Source organism: Schistocerca gregaria, chromosome 2, assembly GCF_023897955.1.
Source record: "Schistocerca gregaria isolate iqSchGreg1 chromosome 2, iqSchGreg1.2, whole genome shotgun sequence".
Classification (NCBI taxonomy): Eukaryota; Metazoa; Arthropoda; class Insecta; order Orthoptera; family Acrididae; genus Schistocerca; species Schistocerca gregaria.
Window position 1 is genome coordinate 359,169,856 of NC_064921.1, and position 17,108 is coordinate 359,186,963.

A 17,108-nucleotide genomic window follows, 5' to 3' on the forward strand; every position below is an offset into this window, starting at 1 on the left:
TCCTTAGTGGTGCTTTGGGATCCGACATCCTTGTCACCTGATGTCCATTACCCGCTGCATCTTCATAGAGCGCGGAGTCCCACAATATGTGTGTGTTGTGGGCCCCCACTGCCACAGGCGCAGCAGCTGTCATTCATCAGTCTTCTGATTTTGTACAGGCACGTGACATAAGGGCCATGGCCACTCATGTAATGTATCAGCCCACTCGATGGATTAAGAAATCCCATTTTGAATCTCTCCCTGACGTCAGGGAAAAATTCATATGTTCTCCTGCCAGTGCCTGAAGAGCCCATTCATTTTTCCACAGTTGTAATATACGACCTTTTATTGCCTTTTTCGAACTGGCCTCAGTTCCAAGCAGCCTTCGTACTTCCATTTGATTGCCTTTTATAACCAATAAAGGCTCCCCTTTTCGTAATTTCCAAGTCCAGTGGACATTTTCCTACAATTACTAACCATTCGGGATGGTGCTTAGAAGCACGCCTCGTTAAACTCTTCTCATTACTGAGGCTGGATTCTCAAGCTGCAGTCTATGAGCTAATATCCTACTGCTGATGCTAATATAGATTGGTCATATACTCTGTCTTCAAGGGAAGCCGAAGTTGGATATTTGCAATGGTTATAATTTTATTCATTACACTGGTACCTTTCCTGCCTGTATCTTCTACACGATGTGCAAAGTTACGACGTTCGTCGAGAAATACCCCTAGATATCTAGTTACTGCGCTTCTTCTAATCGTTATATAATTTAATTTTATTTCGTTGTTGTTGTGGTGGTCTTCAGTCCTGAGACTGGTTTGATGCAGCTCTCCATGCTACTCTATCCTGTGCAAGCTCCTTCATCTCCCAGTACCTACTGCAGCCTACATCCTTCTGAATCTGCTTAGTGTATTCATCTCTTCCTCTCCCTCTACGATTTTTACCATCCACGCTGCCCTCCAATGCTAAATTTGTGATCCCTTTATGCCTCAGAATATGTCCTACCAACCGCTCCCTTCTTCTTGTCAAGTTGTGCCACAAACTCCTCTTCTCCCCAACTCTATTCAATACCTCCTCATTAGTTATGTGATCTTCACATCTAATCTTGAGCATTCTTCTGTAACACCACATTTCGAAAGCTTCTATTCTCTTCTTGTCTAAACTATTTATCGTCCATGTTTCACTTCCATACATGACTACACTCCATACAAATACTTTCAGAAACGACTTCCTGACACTTAAATCTATACTCGATGTTAACAAATTTCTCTTCTTCAGAAACGCTTTCCTTGCTATTGCCATTCTACATTTTATATCCTCTCTACTTCGAGCATCATCAGTTATTTTGCTCCCCAAATAGCAAAACTCATTTACTACCTTAAGTGTCTCATTTCCTAATCTAATTCCCTCAGTATCAGCCGTCTCAATTCGACTACATACCATTATCCTCGTATTGCTTTTGTTGATGTTCATCTTATATCCTACTTCAAGACACTGTCCATTCCGTGCAACTGCTCATCCAAGTCCTTTGCTGTCTCTGACAGAATTACAATGGCAAAGTTTTTATTTCTTCTCCATGAATTTTAATACCTATTGCGAATTTTTCTTTTATTTCCTTTACTGCTTGCTCAGTATACAGATTGAACAACATCGGGGAGAGGCTACAACCATGTCTCACTTCCTTCCCAACCGCTGCTTCCCTTGCATGCCCCTTGACTCTTATAACTGTCATCTGGTTTCGTACAAATTGTAAATAGCTTTTCGCTCCCTGTATTTTACCCCTGCCACCCTTAAAATTTGAAAGAGAGTATTCCACTCAACATTGTCAAAAGCTTTCTCTAAATCTACAAATGCTAGAAACGTAGGTTTGCCTATCCTTAATCTATTTTCTAAGATAAATCGTAGGGTCAGTATTGCCTCACGTGTTCCAACATTTCTACGGAATCCAAACTGATCTTTTCCGAGGTCGGCTTCTACCAGTTTTTCCATTCGTCTGTAAAGAATTCGCGTTGGTATTTTGCAGCTGTAGCTTATTAAACTGATAGTTCGGTAATTTTCACATCTGTCAACACCTGCCTTCTTTGGGATTGGAATTATTATATTCTTCTTGAAGTCTAAGGGTATCTTGCTCACCAGATGGTAGAGTTTTGTCAGGACTGGCTCTCCCAAGGCTGTCAGTAGTTCTAATGGTAGGGTGTCTACTCCGGGGGCCTTGTTTCGACTCAAGTCCTTCGGTGCTCTGTCGAACTCTTCACGCAGTATCGTATGCATCATTTCATCTCCATCTGCATCCTCTTCCATTTCCATAATATTGTCCTCAAGTACATCGCCCTAGTATGGACCCTCTATATACTTCTTCCATCTTTCAGCTTTCCCTTCTGTGCTTAGAACTGGTTTCCATCTGAGCTCTTGATATTCATACAAGTGGCGCTCTTTTCTCCAAAGGTCTCTTTAATTTTCCTGTAGGCAGTATATATCTTACATCTAGTGAGATAAGCCTCTACATCCTCACAATTGTCCTCTAGCCATCCCTGCTTAGCCACTTTGAACTTCCTATCAATCTCATTTTTGAGACGTCTGTATTCCTTTTTGCCTACTTCATTTTTATATTTTCTGTTTTCATAAATTAAATTCAATATTTCTTCTGTTACCCAAGGAGTTCTACTAGCCCTCGTCTTTGTACCTACTTGATCCTTTGCTGCCTTCACTACTTCATCTCTCAGAGCTACCCACTCTTCTTCTACTGTACTTATTTCCCCCATTCCGGTCAATTGTTCCCATATGCTCTCCCTGAAAGTCTTTACAACCTCTGGTTTAGTCAGTTTATCCAGGTCTCATCTCCTTAAATTCCCACCTTTTTGCAGTTACTGCAGTTTTAATCTACAGTTCATAACCAATAAGTTGTGGTCAGAGTCCACATCTGCCCCTGGAAATGTCTTACAGTTTGAAACCTGGTTCCTAAATCTCTGTTTTACCGTTATATAATCTATCTGATACCTTCTAGTAGTTCCAGGATTCTTCAATGTATACAACCTTCTTTTATGATTCTTGAACCAAGTGTTAGCTTTGATTAGGTTCTGCTCTGTGCAAAAATTCTACCAGACGGCTTCCTCTTTCATTTCTTAGCCCCAATCCATATTCACCTATTATGTTTCCTTCTCTCCCTTTTCCCACGCTCGAATTCCAGTCACCCATGAATATTAAATTTTCGTCTCCCTTCACTACCTGAATAATTTCTTTTATCTCATCATATGTTTCATCAATTTCTTTATCATCTGCAGAGTTAGTTGGCATATAAACTTGTACTACTGTAGCAGGCATGGGGTTCGTGTCTATCTTAGCCACAATAATGCTTTGACTATGCTGTTTAAAGCAGCTTACCCGCACTCCTATTTTTTTAATTTATTATTAAACCTACTCCTGCATTACCCCTATTTGATTTTGTATTTATAACCCTGTATTCACCTGACCCAAATTCTTGTTCCTCCTGCCACCGAACTTCTCTAATTCCCACTATATCTAACTTAAACCTATCCATTTCCCTTTTTAAATTTTCTAACCTACCTGCCCTATTATGGAAACTGACATTCCACGGTCCTATCCGTAGAACGCTAGTTTTCTTTCTCCTGATAACGACGTCCTCTGAGTAGTCTCCGCCTGGATATCAGAATGGGGGACTATTTTACCTGCGGAATATTTTACCCAAGGGGACACCATCATCATTTAACCGTACAGTAAAGCTGCATGCCCTCGCGGAAAATTACGGCTGTAGTTTCCCCTTGCTTTCAGCCGTTCGCAGTACCAGCATAGCAAGGCCGTTTTGGTTAGTGTTACAAGGCCTGATCAGTCAATCATCCAGACTGTTGTCCCTGCAGTTATTGAAAAGGCTGCTGCCCCTCTTCAGGAACCACACGTTTGTCTGGCTTCTCAACAGATACACCTCTGTTGTGGTTGCACCTACGGTACGGCCATCTGTATCGCTGAGGTACGCAACCCTCCCCACCAACGGCAAGGTCCTTGGTTCATGGGGGGAGGGGGGGAATTTTATTTTAGGGTTTCTTTTTAGGTTACCTTTCAGCAGGGGATACGTTGTTTTGTGAGGTGCTAGTGGCAACTTAACACTTCGACACCATTCCTCAAGTTCGTGGAGGCTCGCATTACATTTGTCTTCTATAATTCTTCTTGACTCATGCTCCTCTGATATAGCTTCCTAGCTCTTTTTGTTTCGCGTCTTAATTTCTGCAACATCTCTGTCCATATGCAAGGTACTCCTTTAGAATAATCTCTGCTTATAGGTATAGATGCCTGCATTGCTTTGTGTATAGCCACTGTCAGTTCTTGCACTTTAAGATCTATTCTATCTCCCAGTAATGGAGTTCTTCCCAGTTAGATTCCTTGATCTTATATTTGGGTCTTATGCGCATGTTTTCTGTGCCGTCTTGGCATCTGTTTCCAGTGATAGTATAGCTTCCATGCTGTTCAACCATTCCCAGAAAAGACTATGTAAAAGTTTTTACCAAAAAACTGTTGCATGATTATTTGGCACTGAAGGTCAACTAGCTAAATACTCCAACAAACATCAACATCTGTACCACGGAAATTTTGGGATTACCGAAAGCTGAATCTCCTCCTACAGCACTAAAAGAAACCAGTCATCATGGAAGATGCTACTTCTGTGTTATGAGGGAAAAGAGACCAGCGAGATTAGTGGCAATATGTGCTGAAAATATTCGTGCCAGAATTTTGTCGCAGCATACTTGTGCAGCGAGTGCGGTGAAGATGAAAACCATCTTCGGCTTGCGATGTCTGCACGAACACCTAAATTATCTTTGTCTGTGTTGGTTTGCTCTGCCCTACCTTCGTATTCATAATGAAACCCACTTCCGTTATACCATTTTCTGCTGCTTTAGATATTACCCTATACTCATATGGCCAGAAATCCTTCTCTTCTTTCCATTTCACTTCACTGTCCGTCGCTATATCTATATTGAGCCATAGCACTTCCCTTTTCCAGATTTTCTAGCTTCCCTACCACTTTCAAACTTCTGAAATTCCACACCCCAAATAGTAAAACGCTATAATATGCAGATAGTAATTCCCTCTTTTGTGCACCATACGGGTTTCGTTTTATACAGTTAAACTGTCATTCTCCTGAAAATAACACGTATTTTACAATTTCGTTCTGTTTAAGGTCCAAAGACAACTCATTTACCGAATTATTGTCAGTGTTCTTTTCGTCATTTGTTCCCTGCGTACATTGGGATGTGCTTTTTGTTTGTAAATATTGCTTGAAATATCATCTTCCGCACCGGTTTTAATCTCCCTCAGGTATGTAGTTTATGAAAACATAAAAAGTTGCACTAAAGTAACACAAAACACCTAACATGCTAACCTGAGGTAGACAAACTAATCACTGCATTAGTTAATTTCAGGGAGTCCCCTACATACCTTTTGGTAAAACAAAAGCAAATGCTTTTCAACCGGTATTACAGACTTTGTGACTACAGAATAGTTAGAAACACTACTCAGCTAATAAATTATTCATAAGACATTAAAATTTCCTGAACAACAGCACGGCTGTTCTTTGACGAAGAAAGCTTGTAGCCTATGTAGCTTTTGATGTAATCATGAAACATTTAGAAGAAAACAGTATGGTAAATCTTAAGTACTGAAGCTGGTATCTCAACGGATTTTGAATATAGCTTGGATTGTTACGTTCAGGAAGAAGTTCTATTTCTGGATTTACTTATTTCAAGAATACTATTCGAACAGCGAACCAAGTAGAAGAAACGAATGACATAGTATGCTGGAAGATGAACCTCAGAACTGATTAAAACACTCATAAAGAAATAAATCGAGCACATTAAACAAGAGACCTTAAGAAAACACTATCACTGCGACGTCTTTAAAGTTTACAGGACGCCCACGACGACAGATAATACGATAAACGCAATTTCCAACCACCCCCAAAAATACAATCTGCAGTTAGATCCATGCCGCTGTATCTAAGTGGAATACCAAGGGTGTAGCTTACGCCGTTCTTCCATTACGTAATACTCTGAGCTACACGTGTTTACAATGAAAGAGGAAATACTCAGAGGAAAGACCGGTGAAATTCCTTTACTTGTTACCCAATGAACTACGTAAACAATGGTATTTGCTTCTTTTTCTTCACATTCCGCTCTTCTGGTTATTTTCTTTTATCACAAGGAAATCTTGTATTGCAACTAGTATGGGGCGAGTATGTTACCTCATGTCCGCAGCTCTTGGTCTTGCGGTAGCATTCTCGCTTTCCGCGCACGGGGTCCCGGGTTCGATTCCCTGCCCCGAGATGAATGGGTGTTGTTGTGTCGTCTTCATCATCATTCATTCCCGTTATGGTCGGAGGAAGGTAATGGCAAAAAACTTCTCCTAGGACCGTGCCTAGCCGGTGGTGCGGGTCTCCCGCATCGTCCCCTACGCTCCTCGGAGTATGGCAGCTCATCATCATGTTTACTTTCTTCTTCATTTCAAAAATTACGCAATATGCCTGTTCCAACTTCTCGATTTTAAGATCACCTTTTCCTAGGTCTTCCAACGTGTCTTTTTTTCCTGAAGGCTTGTAGTTGTTTACATTCACTGGAATTCTGTCTTCTCTATAGGTTGTTGCTTCCACGTTGTCGGCTAATTTAAATATTTTTATTTCTTCCCGTATTTCTTATTTATTATAAGATCCCTCCTTGAGTAACATTTGACTTATCTCAAAAATACCATTTCAGCCGACTGTACGCTGCTTTTGTCTTTCGTTTTTCAGTTCAAGACTGCCACTGAGAAAGGCAAAGTCGTTTTTCTTTTAAACTTTAATCTCGTGTCTTTCCTCATCTTACTTGCTAAGTTTTTGTTTATAATTCCATACATGTGCTGAACTTTAATAATTTTGTCATGAATATCATTATAGTTTTTAAGTTGTTACCGCACCCTACATATACGGAATTTGAGACTTGTTATAGTGCGTTGTCTAAAATAAGAAATTTCTTTCAATTGCTTCGTCTTTTATTTGTTTGCTAAACATGCTATTGCAACCCTACAAATGATAGTTTTGTATGTAGCTGTAAGTCTCAGGTCGGTAAAATTTTGGGACCAAATCTGGGCCGTAGTAAAATTATTTTCTTTCTGCCATTTAAAGTGCTTGGTGCAATACCTCGTAAGGACTATGCGTCTTAGAATATTACGGTGTTAAAACTGAATTTTGGCATGAGGAATAATTTGCACGAAAGAGAATTCGTGGTTTAGTGTATCATGCTCGTAAAGCGCAGACCAGTAGGTATGACTATCCTACGCAGGACAAGTAAAAATGTAAACCTAAACGCCGGCCGGTGTGGCCATGCGGTTCTAGGCGCTTCAGTCTGGAATCGCGTGACCGCTGCGGTCGCAGGTTCGAATCCTGCCTCGGGCATGGATGTGTGTGATGTCATTAGGTTAGTTAGGTTTAAGTAGTTCTAAGTTCTAGGGGACTGATGACCACAGATGTTAAGTCCCATGTGCTCAGAGCTATTTTTTTGTAAACCTAAACGCAGCTCATAGACACGATTCTACTGTTTAATAATAGACTTTAGTTAGTTCACTTTGGGGCGTGCCCTTTGTATTTGAATTACCTCTTCCACAGTTTCTTTCTTTTAAGGTCATCAGAGAAAGCAGGATGACAGCTGATAGGGGAGACTCCTACCTCTATGACATTTAGTAGTGTTTCTCAGTCTCTGTCATTCTCTTGTACCCTGTGCGACCCCGTATTACAACTCCACAGTTTTACTAACAATCAGACTTAAATTATATTTCGTAAAAGTACTAATGTCACTCTTCAATATTCTGTATACCCATTTCCAAATATCTAAACACTGTAGAGATTACTGGAGACCGTCATGATGCCGGCAGTCCACTCTGCTTATTGACTTACTGGACGTGATACAAGAGAGCCAGGAGATAAGCATAGTCGCATTTTCTATGTCTTCTAAGCCAGACCACTGTTTCTCTGTCAATCGTTGTTATGAGACTGAGTGACTTTCTGTCAATTCCCTCCACCGAGGAAGTACTGGAAGCAGGGCCTGCGATCTCACTTGTTTATCTACAAGATCCTCATCGGTCTTTGTGAAGGGGAGATCTTAACGTAGAATCGAGTCCCTAATACGGCACGAGTTTTTAAAATTTTCTATTACTTTTCGGTATTTGGTTTGTGTGGACAATCAGTTATGTACAGAAGACGCAAAAAATCATGGAAAACCCATGGATCATCTACCACGCAAAGCAACTGAGCTGTGCTGGGGCTCGCGTTGGTGTCATTGCTAGGTTGGCATCGTTTAGTTGGTACAGTTACGGTTGTCGTCTTCTTCTTGTGTTCAGTGGCGCCTCTCCGTTTGCCTGCTTTTTCTCTCCGCTAGTGACAGCAGTAATGGTGGTACTATCTTTGGGGGCGACGTTGTGGTGTTCCCGCGTCGTGTGAGTCGGCAGTTCGGTTAGGGACGGACGAGCAGCCAGGTCCGCGCAGCGCGAGGACAAGCCGGGACCACTGGTGGCATGCATGCACTGCCGGATGGAAGGGCTGTAGTGGCAAGGGGTACAACCTCTTTGTCAACCGGACCCAGGAGGTTCAAGTTGAGTGGGCCTTAATTCAAGTAGTGAAACCTCCACCAATGTGAGACCTCGCCATTTGCTTGCGTGTTGCTGCTCGCAGTGTCACCGAGACAAAGAGGAGTGAGTTGAGCCTTTGGGGAAGGCCAACCTAATTAGCATTCCCCAACTTCTTATTATTAATTGTTGCATTCTGTACGTTATTATTTGTAAAATTCAACCAGTGGTATTTTTCCTGCCTCGTGGCCGCTAACGCTCCAGTTACCTGGAGCTTAGTGTATGTTACGGCAGTGTACTTTTCCTCGCCTTGCCCTTGCTGTCCGGTGACGCGTGTAGGTCAAGATATTCCTTGATTTCTGGGCCAGGTGGTGTTTTTTTTATTTTTTACCTACTCTGGTAGTAGTGGATGCTCTAAACACCGGAGTCTGGAGACGTAGTGCCGACCACTGGTTCCGGCTTGGGTGTGTTATTCCATCGTTGCATTGGTCATCGCACGTTAGGTAGATCGGCAAATGATTATGGTCACGCGTTTATACTGCCTCTAGTCTGAGTTACCATCTCGTGAAGTGACTGCAACTCTTGGCTGCCTGTCTCATCGCTTTCGAAGTTGAGTTACTCAACCAGGTCGATCCTTAGGGCAACGTCTGCGCCTCGCCCCCCCCCCCCCCCCTCTCTTAATATGGTCAGATTTGATGACTGTTTTTTTTAATATTGTAATGACTGTCATTTCAAATTTTAAGATGTTTAACTGGTTCTTAAAAGGATTGATAGTCAGGCCTTCAGCCGTGAAACAGTTTTAAATTATCACTATTGGAGCTTTCAGCTGAGAAAGAATTTGAATTTGTTGTCATTAAGGTCTTCAGTCGTGGAACATTTATTAGTTTATTGTCACCTTTCATTTGTTGTTATTTCCAAGTAAAGTGTTTGTGACTGAAATATAAACTAACCAACAGTAATTGATTTTGGTCCAGCCCACAATCGCAACCCAATCCTGCCTTCGTTGGTACCAAGTCTCAGAAACATTTACGCGGCTGTTGTTACTTTTATGTACGTCACAAATGACATGTAGCAAGAACATAAAATGAAGTATTTCATACGTGTAGCGATCGCATTATCATGATATAATGAATCTGCTTTTTCTAAACAAAGCACGTTAACTGCAATCTACACTTAAAGTGTCAATGATATAACCTTCGAAAGAGACTCGAAACCTTAGAAACACTGAACTTCCTGTAGGCTTGGCCGGCAGCGCTCCTGGGCGAAATCAGTATTTCGCCTGTCTCATTCTGCAGGAAGGTGATGTAGTGAGCTCCACATCAAAAGTTGTTTCCAGTAATCGTGAAATGACGTTAGTTATGACGAAATTTTCAAGTAAGGAGTGCACATTCATGCACATGTGCGTTTGGTTGACGGCAATTGCGAAGCAGCGTTTCATCTATAGAAGGAAGTGGCTTCCAAAAATGATACATTTTTCTGTCGGTATATGTTTAAGAAAGGAAGAATCCCCCGTGTGATGTTACAACGAACAAGCCGCGGATCTGAGGAAAGAAGAGGGCATGCCAGGTATGGAAGAACAACGGGCAAGCATTTGAAACATATCAAATCGATACAGAGGACCCCGTTTTCTGTTCGGTGCACTCTAAAAGAAACAAAATACTATCCGTATCATAGGCAGGATCTACTAAAACGTGTGCCTGTAGACTCTGAAAAGCAAATTAATTTCTGCTTCCTTCAGATGGATCTGACAATCATACATTAATGGTGGCTCATTGCCGAAGAAAGTCATGTTTCCTGATGAAGCGGCTTCTCCACATGAATGGTTTTTCCAATGCACACGATGCTCTTATCTGGTAAATGGGGAATCCCACGCCTCTGCAGAAAGATACGGTGATGTAGGATTACTTATGCGGCATTTCTAGTGACCAAGTAATTGGTGTTTGCTTCATACGATATGACAAAGTGAAGAACCAGTAACTCAGTTCGATAAAGATTACACGTAAACCTTTATTAACAAATGAACACGATATTTGCCTTCTGTTTCTTAGATTTCCTCTTCCAGTTTCAGGTTTGCATTCACTAGCAGAGAGCGTTGTGATGCGTCACGGAACACTCACCTGCCATATCCACTAAACAAATTATCAAGACTCGTCGCGCACGGCTGCTTATTCAGACTGTCTGTTCGATAACTGTGCATGAAATTTCCGCCCAAAAACTGTTTTTGTATACAAGAAAACTTTCCTATTAATTGTTGCCTCGGCCGTCGGTAAAAAAGACGAATTTTCCTTTGCAAGTTGTCCGTACTTTCAACATGTAATATTTACGTACGCATCGAAAATAATCACTGCATATGTTACTGAGACATTGGTTGATAGCACGACAAATTATGGTTTGAGTTATATCAAAACTCATTCATATTCGTGACCAGAAAGAGTGCGTTCTGCAGACTGACGAAGAATATGGGGTGTGTATCAACAAACGACACATCGCTATAGGAAGCGATACATATCATAGTAGCGCACGGAGAGCACATTACGGGCAGTTCATTCGTCCATCTAATTTTCAGTGTGTGCGAGATCCATTGGAGAACTTTCCCCCATGAGCTGTTATTAAACTTTATCTTCTGTCTTATGTACAGATGAGCCAACATTTGGAAGAGATGAAATGGTAGATTTTTTCAGTCATTATTGGTAGCCAGCTGAAAATCCTTATGCTACAGATCAGACTACAAAACAGAGAAACTTGCCCTTCCCAATAAGTAGCAGTTCGTGTTCTGTGTAAAGCAGAGATCCAGAGTATTTCAGTTGCGTAATCAAAGGTGTCTTTGGTGATAGATAGCACGCTTCCCGATCTCGATTGTTTGGAGTGTCACCTAGAGCAATTGTTTATCTGGAAAACATTCAACGTAGCATTAAAGTGTGGACTCCGGAACAGGCCTTTGTAAAGATGGAACACTCAGTCACCAGACAACTACACGCATGTGTGAAAGCGAGCGGCGAGCATTTTGAAAATGTGTTATGTGTTTCTAACGTGACAAATACGTATAGTCTTCTTTCACGAACAAAGTATGTGTTACAAGTGTAACTTTTGTGTGCAGTGTCCGCCTCCAGTGCTTCTTATTCAAAGACTGACGGGAAGCTATAGAAATAACAGGTTCCTATGTTCTTTCAGGCAATACGACAACGACGGTGTCCACGAGGTACGTGGTGGATAGCGTTCGTGGCCGCGATGTGATGCGCATCGTCACCATGAAGGTCGACTTCACCGTCGCATCCATGCACATCCACCTCTACAACCTGTTCAACGGCAACAAGGTGTTAGGTGAGTCACTAATTATCTTGCTCCGTGACAACGTGATGAAAGTACTGTTTACTTCATCAGTCCACCTGTCTATGCTTGTAAAGAACAGTCATATGATATGAGAATTGACTGATCCTTCATGAAACACAAACATGTGGGAGAAAAGAAAAGTGAATGATAATTTCTCTGATGCTACTTCGGTAGTTTTCCTAGCAGCTTTGGTGAGTTAACGACGTACTCATGTTATCTGTATGTTAGGTGTGTTGCATTCCTATCGCGCGTTATCTTATAACGATAGCTTTATTCGCGTATGCGATCAGTGTCTTACTAGAATCCCCTAAAAGCCGGAAGTGACGAGCCATCTACAAACTTTGTGAGGATATATAATGGACAGGGTAATCTATGGAAATTTTTGTGCTGCATGGTTGTCCTCCGGTCATTTACTTGAGAACAAACAGTATTTATAGTAAAACTGAGACTGTCAATATTTAATTGAGATTCTATTCGAAAATTGGTGAAACAGTGGGATGTTGTGGTAAAAATAAAGAAAATAATACAGATTTACCAGATAGCGCTAGAAAACGCTATTTTCTCAACAGAAAGATAAAAAAAGAACGCTGACCAAATACATACTAATATTGGCACAAAGCTTCATTGAAATGTTGTAAAACACGTTTCTGTTATTCGTAAGCATCTTTCGCTTTTATCAGAAAACTCTTGCAATTGATCATGATGAAAAAAATTCTATGGACTACAAAGTAACAACAGCTGTATTTGTGCAATGAAATTCTCCTTCCATCAAAAGTAATTGCTTTGCTTACATCATAAAACCACAAGAGTTACGAGATCATCTAGTTTTTATAACTTATAAAATGCAATTTATATTCTGTAAGGAAACAAAATACACATGGACTAACACCAACTGATGTTTGATTCTAATTATGTGCAAAACAAACAAACAACCAAACAAACAAAACACAAAGAGAAGTCATCGGCTTCCATTTTCTCTCTTAAACATTCATTTACGTTTCCTCCCCAACCCGTTGTACCAATACTATGGGTAATCCTACCATTTACTACCTCATTTATGTAGTGTACCGTAGTTTTGGTAGAGTGCAGCTCTAGTGAGCTGTTCTGTGCGGATGGAGCACGACACCTCTTAAATGCCAGTGACGAGAAACTTCACTTAGTTTCTGATTACAAAGAGCAGTGACGCTAAGCTACAGCGCCGTCTCCATTCGACCATGGTGGCCGTCTGTAAGTAAATGTATTAGCAGTAATTCGTTTCTTATATCACAATCAGAGCGAAGAAACAAATATATTTTATAACTTGTTGCCATATGAACACTCATTCACCTTAAATCGTGGTTCATTTGCAGAGCCTGTAAGCGTTAAATTATCCTAACAATTTCCTCCAATGATATAGCCATAAATAAAAAACGCAATAGAGCATCATTATTACCATTACAAATTTGTCTAACCAGTCCTTATTGTGAACATTACGTATACGTATGGAATTCAATGATTTCCATTCAAATCAGTAACAGGAAAACTGCCAAACTCTCAAATTTCTACTGAGGTGCGACATATCAAACGATGAATCTGCTTTGTGTTTAACGATCCTGTTGATGTTCTTGAAAAGAAAAAAGACAATATTCCCCTTTCATGCATTAGTGCCCTTTATTAAATATAATTGAAAAAACTTCTTATTCATTACTGGTTGGCTTTATACTGTTAAAAATAGGAGAATCGGCTAAATAAATTTCTTTAGTTCATTGCAACACACCTTTTAAGCCATAAATGTCTTAGAAACATACCCCACAGAAAAATCGTACTTATTCATATGTATTGTTCTGACTACTCTGAGTTTGATTTACAAGACATTAACATTGTATCTTCAGTGTACATTACAGTATTGCACCAGAATCATATTTTGAACAGGGCGTATCATATTTAAGAATTTCAGTACCAAATGATACACTTTCGCTTATTTTTTCTAGTCTACGTTAGTAACTTTAAAGAACTAGATGCAATGCATTTTAAAGCAGCTTGTATTCTCTAATATTTACAATTTTAAGTTACTCTTTTACTTTAAAAATACAGATTTTGTGTTTAGTATCATATTTAGGTCACCTTACCTCACCTTCTCTAGGGTTATGTTTTGTCTTGGCTCACAGACACCACAAATGTGCCCACTTTGCCTCATGCGCGTATGACTTTGTACGTGCCCGCCGAGAACAAGTCTCTCACACTCTTATTTGTATTGTTGCAATGCTGTTTTACAGAGAGATGCAAAAAATCTTGCTCTCCGGCTTAGAGGTCACGTAGTTACGCATCACCGGCTTGTTGCAGGGCACACGCTTAACACGTTCCTCAACAAGAACGGGCAGGAGGTGCTGGCGGACTTGGAGGAACCCTTGGGCGAAGCGCTCAGCGAGGTGTTCATCGACCTCGTCAACCAGATCTTCACCCACATCCCGCTCGACATCTGGCTGCCCTCTGGCGGGAGTCGATAGCTGCCGTTGGCGAGGACGATGTTCCCGTTTAATCCCGAATCGTCATTAGCCAGTTTAGCCTCCGTGGCCATACTTAGCTTTTACATTGCAGCAGGCGGTAGTTTGTGACGAACAATTGCTTTTTTTTTTTAGTTCGTTTGCCATGCAACATCGCTCGTGATCAAAAAAGTGCCGAGAATCACTAATCTTTTATTTTTCTCTGTGTTTTCATTGAAATTCAAATTCAAAACTCAACTGCACTTATCATTCAGAACTTTATGACCACTTACATAATAACGGGTATGTATACCTTTACAACGGACAACAGCTGCGACGCATGTTGGTATGGAAGCAGTGAGGCTTTGGTAGATCGCTGGATGGAGTTGGTACCACATCTGCACAAACAAGTCACCTAATTCCCGTGAATTCCTGGGAGGGGGACGATAAGCTCTGATGCCATGTTCAATCACATCTTGGATCTGGCGAGTTGGGGGGCCAGCACATCTATTGGAACCCACCACTGTAGTCCTCGAATCACTCCATCACACTGCCGGCCTTGTGACATGGCGCATTATCTTTCTGAAAAACGCCATTGCCGTGGGGAAACATGATCGTCTTTAAGGGGTGTACGTTGTCTGCAACTGGTGTACGATACTCCCTGGCCGTCATGGTGCCTTGAACGAGCTCCACTGGACCCATGAACGCCCACGCCCAGAGCATAAAAGAGCCACCGCCTCTTTGGCTCCGTCCAGCAGTACAGGTGTGAAGGAGCTGTTCTTCTGGAAGGCGACAGATTCACGCCGTTCCATCAGAATTGTGAAGAAGGTATGGAATTCATCGAGCCATGCAACACTCTGCCACTGCGCCATGGTCCAGTGCCGATGGGCACGTGCCCATGTCAGTCGTAGTTGCCGACGCTGCGGTGTAACTTTGGCACATTCATGGGTCGTCGGCTGCGGAGGCCCATCGTTAGGAGAGTTCGGTGCACTTTGTGTTGAGACCCACTTTTACTCTGCCCAGCATCAAAGTCTGATGTTAGTTCCGCCACCTGTCCTGTTTTACCAGTCTGCCCAGCATACGATGTCCAACATATGTAATGAGAGGTGGCCGTCCAACCCCACGAGGGCTGCATGCTGTTTCACCTTGGTTTTTCTACGTGTTGAAGACACTCACCACAGCATCCCTCGAAGCCTGACAAGTCGTGCAGTTTCCGAAATGCTTATTCCGAGCCTACGGACCTTCACAGTCTGCCTTCGCTCAAACTCAGATGGCGCGTCTTCTCCATTCTACACACTGACAGCAGGCTCACTGATACCACATGCACCTTACGTCCGTCTGAATAGAGGTAGCTCCTTAGTGGTGAGGCTACTGTAGCCTGAACGGGTTTATATAGGTAGTAGGTCGGTGGTCATAATGTTCTGGCTGATAAGAGTACTCTTGTATGTATTTAATTTTACGCTTTGCTTGCGACATCTGCAACGGATCTCGTATTGACTGATTTACGGAAGACTTATTTACATGATTGCTTCAGACTGTTCGCTGCAGATTACCGTCCAGCCACTGGTAAAGTTTATAGGCGTTGAATATGGCTTCTAGATATGCTGTGAGATACTGCAACTATGCAATGGGTATCTTCTTTGCAAAGATGCCTACACAAACGTCGTCCCATTTGAATGATAAGTGTTACCACATTTCTTCGTTGAGTCTGAAATATTCTTACGAAGAAATAATCAGAGAATTCACGCTACCAAGGAGCAGAGTCTTACAATTAGTTGTACCATGAGGAAGCTTGGTGATAATCGTTTCCACATCAATCATTGAATATTGTATATTTCTAAAGCAAAATGTTACAAAAAGATGTTTTACCTTTTTACGGAAATACGTAATGACCATTTTGCTAAAGCGTTTGAAATCATTGATTCAATATTACTATCACATCGCCTCATTACCCATGCACACATGTACGCCTATAGCACCTAAGTCCCGTAAATGATAATCTAAAATACGTACCAAAGAGCGTTCTTTATCCTTTCGCACTTGCAATAACTGTAAACGGATGAAGAATAGGAAAAAGAATTATTCATACATGACTGTTCCTGTTGTAATAATGTTTTCATTTACTAGTTGTACGTCATACACGAGTATGTCATATGTAAATAAATGAGTATTGTAAATTTTCAATAAAAATTGACTATTTAAATTTTACCTGTAGATTTTGACCACTGATGCTGCTTCACATAATCAGGAGTTTGGACGACCTAACGTGTCCAGCGAGGTGAAGAGTTCCCGTGTATTTCTAGTACATGCGGGATGAACTCTAATATGGCATCAGAGATAATTTTAAAATATGCGAAATGTGTAATGAGTCATTTGACACGATTCCATTCGTAACGGTTTTTAAATTCATACTCTCCGGCAAAGTAATTTATAGTTTCCTCAGGATATAATGGATTTCGTTTGTTTTATAGTGCATTTTTACTTCATGGTAAGCTAGAGTTTTTTTGCATTTAAAGGCAAATATCTTAGTTCTGTCATATTCTTTAGAATGACTCCTGCTGTTAGACTGACAGAGGAAGCATAATAGACCTCTAATTACTTCCTTCTCCTTTGTCTGCTATGGCGTCCCTCTCACTGCATAACCTTGAGGTACTTGCTGTCTTTGTAGTTGGTGTTATGTAAATATTATGATACTCATCCGACTAGATACCCGCTTGCAGACATTAGAGATACCTG

General features: G+C 41.2%; 1 protein-coding gene across 1 annotated transcript in view; it reads left to right on the forward strand.

The window, feature by feature from the left end:
* Positions 1–16,580, forward strand: part of LOC126337065 (protein takeout-like) — an 84,131-nt gene extending 67,551 nt beyond the window's left edge. Inside the window, exons 5-6 of the mRNA XM_050001394.1 lie at positions 11,752–11,901; positions 14,233–16,580. Of these exons, the coding sequence (XP_049857351.1) occupies positions 11,752–11,901; positions 14,233–14,396 (314 nt within the window). The 3' untranslated portion in view covers positions 14,397–16,580. The remainder of the gene's footprint in view (positions 1–11,751; positions 11,902–14,232) is intronic.
* Positions 16,581–17,108: the final 528 nt, after the last annotated feature.